The 4,793-nt window shown below is 26.3% G+C and overlaps 1 protein-coding gene across 1 annotated transcript in view; it reads left to right on the top strand.

The window, feature by feature from the left end:
- The first annotated feature begins 1,742 nt into the window (after positions 1-1,742).
- Positions 1,743-4,793, top strand: part of LOC108577740 (multidrug resistance-associated protein 1) — a 10,957-nt gene continuing 7,906 nt past the window's right edge. Inside the window, 8 exon segments of the mRNA XM_017940935.1 lie at positions 1,743-1,823; positions 1,903-2,060; positions 2,579-3,031; positions 3,202-3,315; positions 3,398-3,597; positions 3,718-3,738; positions 3,806-3,991; positions 4,104-4,793. Of these exon segments, the coding sequence (XP_017796424.1) occupies positions 2,007-2,060; positions 2,579-3,031; positions 3,202-3,315; positions 3,398-3,597; positions 3,718-3,738; positions 3,806-3,991; positions 4,104-4,793 (1,718 nt within the window). The 5' untranslated portion in view covers positions 1,743-1,823; positions 1,903-2,006.

Raw genomic sequence — 4,793 nt, 5'->3', positions numbered from 1 at the left:
TTATAAACATTTTTTTATATCTACTATAGTTTTAAAGATATACAGGGAAATAGGGTACACTTATCTTCATTCAAGGGCTGTTTTCACTCCGAAGAACCGAAATTGGGCCGATAAAAAAAATTGCCCGATACTTCTCTTGAGGTCCCCTACAAACCCACAAAGTTTAAAAAAAATCGGGCATTTCGGATTACCGAAGTTCTCTTGTTAGTGCAGTTATATAATCGTATCACAAAACATACTGTCTTTCCCTTCCCTTTTATCTGATTGGTACATGTATTTACATAACATGTCCTTTGACGACTATAATAGGGGTCAAATTGATTCGTTAAGATGATTTCTCCAGATGTCTTCAACGTCTTATTGTATGTTTTGGACTTATTAATTTTACTATTTTGAAAATGCTTTATATATAAATTTATAATAAATACTTTATCATTATTATACCATATGAATTAAAAAAAAATTACTAAAAAAGTATATAATAAATTTCAAATATTTCTGTAGTTTATGTAAGTATATCTGAAAAAAAGTTTAATAATTAATACCTTACATACGACAATAAAAGAAATACAGGGTTTAACAAATATTTACTTAATAATAAAAACCATTATATAAAAATAATTACACAATTTTGCATACTTTAACGCTATTATGATTGTTCATGTCAACACCAAAATTTAGCTGTGTCATTCAGCATCACAGCTGATTACAGTACTTAAATGGAATCTTATGAAGTATGACTCTGTGGTAATATATTTTTATTATCTACAATCTATGCTATGAAACTCAAGGTTATAAATTATCGATCTCTATCACAACACATTGTTAGATATCATTAGTGCAATATTTAATAATGTTCAGTTATTTATAACATATATGCTTCTATTTTCATATTTTTATAGTAACTTTACGTTATGCACACTTAATGTAAATTTTATGTACAAAAAAAGTAATAAATAAGTAAATTTATAGTTTAATTACAATATATCTTGCTTTTATTTCTCCATAACGATATAATATATGATGTATGGATAATATTACAGTATTATATTGAATATAATCTTTTAACATTCGTTTACTAAACAACATGTAGAATTACAAAATATAAAAATGAAAACAGTTTATGTTGCATATAAAAATTTCAATGGAAAACAATACATTTTTTGTATATCTTAAAAAAAATGTATTTAACTCATTTCATTAAAAACATCGTAATAAAAAGAGACTGATTTATTCTATCATATCAAATCAATGAATGAGTAAGCACTATATCAGTATTGCATTATAAAGTGCAACGGCCTTATATGGTTAAAAACAAAATCCATGCGTTATACAATAAAAATGAGAAAATGTTGAGTTTACATTTTTGAAGTAAAAACAAGCCATTGTATTATAGTGTAAGTGTACTGTTACGGAATAAAGTATACATATGTATATATATTATATATGTGTATAAATATATATACACATGTGTGTATATACATATATGTATATACATATACGTGTGTGATTTACGAACTCACATGTAATAACGTATGGATTTTATAGTTTATGATTAAATATTTTCAGGAATTCTATCATTACCACTTTATCGAACTTTTCATTTTTAGTTAAATAACTTGTTCCACTTAAAAATTAAACCGTTATTTTAGAATTGTGCGCATGGAATGTAAGAGAATGTGACGTAATGCATTTTGATTGGGCAAATAAACCAAAAACGTTATAATGTGAATCGGACACTATTCACGCACAGTTTACGTTTATTCGAGAAAGCGAGTGGATGTTCGTATACCATTAGTTTTAGATACATGCCAGTATATCATGTAATTGTACATTTTTACAATTTAATATCTAGTAAATGAATAGAATTATTAATCCAAATTAATGATATCTATTTTGCAGTGCGTAGTATTTTATTTTACTCAAGAAACCTACAAAAGGTCACGATCATTTTAATCCGAATATAACTGAATAAAAAAAACCAATGAAACAGTAAATGTATTGTTATGGGGAACGAAACTATGGATCCTATGGATCAATTTTGTGGTACCAAATTTTGGGTAAGAATACATGTGCTATTTATACATTTAATATTTTCTTTGTGGTATCTGAACCAAAAGATATTTCCTTGCTTAAACTATAAATCATATTATTTGTGTAACTTAAAAGAATGAAATTAATAGAATGTACTTTCATCTTAACATAAGAATTCTTAAAATGTAACAATTGCTAACATAAAAATAGTACTATCTGATTTTATTGAAATTAAAAAAGAAAGTTCTATAATAGTTATTGTTATTATTTGGTAGATTTAACCAGAAATTTGATTCTGTTTGAAAAAGAAAGATTGTCGACTTTTATGGATTGAAAATATGAATTCGTTAATAGGAAATCAGACTCGAAATTCTACAATTTTAAGATGTGAATCGTGATTGTATTATAAAATTTATATCTCTAATATTGTACATACTAGTCATAGTATGATACATTGTACATTATACATAAGTAGTGCTTGTGTCTGATATAAAATATCTTCAAATAAGAGTAACAAATTTAGCATTATGTTGTTACATTGTAGGATAATGGCTTAATGTGGAATACAGATGATCCAGATGTTACAGAATGCTTTCAGAAAACTGTGTTAGTATGGGTGCCATGTACATTTTTGTGGCTATTTTCTGGAATAGAAATTTATTATTTTTTAAGCAGTAAAAGAAAAAATATTCCGTATACATGGTTATTTATCTCTAAACAAGTACTTACAGTAGCCTTGATTTTACTTAGTATTATTGATTTAGGAAAGGCTATACATAAAAGTACTTATGACAAAGTATATAATGTTGATTATTATACACCATTTATAAAAATTGTTACATTTGTAAGTATTATTTATAATTCTTTAAGATATTATAGAAAATTAATATATAATGACAATATAATTTCTTATCTTTTACAGGCTCTAGCAGGTACTTTAGTAATATACAACAGAAAATATCAATATAGAACATTGTTAAGGTTATATATAAATGGGGTATGTTATTAATATATTCTATGAATAGTAAATGTAAGCAAATTTGCATACCATTGTTAAAAATGAGTACATTTTTTTAAATCTTATTTACATTAGAATATTCTTATTGTTAAAAATAATGGTGGTATAGTCTTGTAATTTATTTATTTGTTTTACATGTAATTTTTTAGGATGACATAACCTACTCATTTATATCATACATGATATATTATCCAACAGTGGTACTTTTATTCTTATTGAATTTCTTAGTTGATGCTGAACCTAAATATTCTGAATATCCCAGGGTAATTAAATATGTAGTGATGTTGAATTGCATCATATCTCAGATAAATAATTATAATTTAATGTTGCATATTATATTAATAGGTTGATAAACCATGTCCAGAACAAAGATCTTCCTTTCCAGCAAAGATTTTTTATACATGGTTTGATCCAATGGCATGGAAAGGCTTTCAGAAACCTTTGGAAACTACAGATTTATGGTCTATGAATCCAGAAGACACAGCTAAAGAAATTGTACCCAAATTTGATAAATATTGGAGCAAAATTTCGCAAAGAAATAATAAGTGAGTATGATATTTATGGATATTTCATATTAACAATGCAATAGTAGAAATAACTTAATAAGAATAAACAATTGTTATATTACATTAGTAATAAGATATCAATCTACTTTTGCTAACAAGAGTATTTTGGACTTACTTTAGGTAAGTTAATTAAAATATTTGTATAGCAGAATGTGTAAATATGAGTACAGTTTTTGTCTCATTTTAGTGTACAAAACACTAAGGCATCATTCAGGAAAGCATCTGGTCAAGTAGATTTTAATAGTGGACAGAGAAAGAAGGTATCATCAATTTTGCCACCTCTTTGCAAAGCTTTTGGTACAACTTTTTTATTTGGAGCTTTACTTAAATTTATACAAGATATTTCAATTTTTGCTAGTCCACAAATATTGAGGTAAGTAAATGAGTTTTAATATATATTATAATATCCTCCTTTGCTTCATGTTATTAGCTTAATATTTTAAATAGTAATTACACAAAATTTAATAATATTGTTTTTAATTTAGGTTTCTTATTCATTTTATTGAGGGACGTGAACCTATGTGGAAAGGCTATTTTTATGCGGTTTTACTCCTAATTACGGCCACATTTCAAACATTAGTTTTAGCACAGTATTTTCATCGTATGCTCTTAGTTGGATTACGAATACGCACTGCTTTAATTGCTGCAATTTACCGAAAAGCATTAAGAATGTCTAATTCTGCCAGAAAAGAATCAACAGTTGGTGAAATAGTAAACTTAATGTCCGTGGATGCACAAAGATTTATGGATTTAACAGCATATATAAATATGATTTGGTCTGCCCCATTGCAAATAGTCTTAGCATTATATTTTTTATGGGACTTATTGGGGCCAGCTGTGCTTGCTGGTTTAGCTGTTCTACTTATTCTCATTCCAATAAATATATTGATCACAAATAGAGTTAAGACATTGCAAATTAGACAAATGAAGCACAAAGATGAAAGAGTTAAATTAATGAATGAAGTACTTAATGGTATAAAAGTATTAAAGTTATATGCATGGGAACCTTCATTTGAGGAACAAATACTGAAAATACGTATGAAAGAAATTAAAGTACTTAAAGAAGCAGCATATCTCAATTCTGGAACAAGTTTTATCTGGTCTTTTGCACCATTTTTAGTAAGTTCTTTAAATCAAATTATGTTGTTAGATATGAAAATAATATTTATTTTTAT

The sequence above is a fragment of the Habropoda laboriosa genome, unplaced genomic scaffold, assembly GCF_001263275.1.
Source record: "Habropoda laboriosa isolate 0110345459 unplaced genomic scaffold, ASM126327v1 scaffold5, whole genome shotgun sequence".
In the NCBI taxonomy this organism is placed as follows: Eukaryota; Metazoa; Arthropoda; class Insecta; order Hymenoptera; family Apidae; genus Habropoda; species Habropoda laboriosa.
This window is presented reverse-complemented; position numbering and strand designations above follow the sequence as displayed.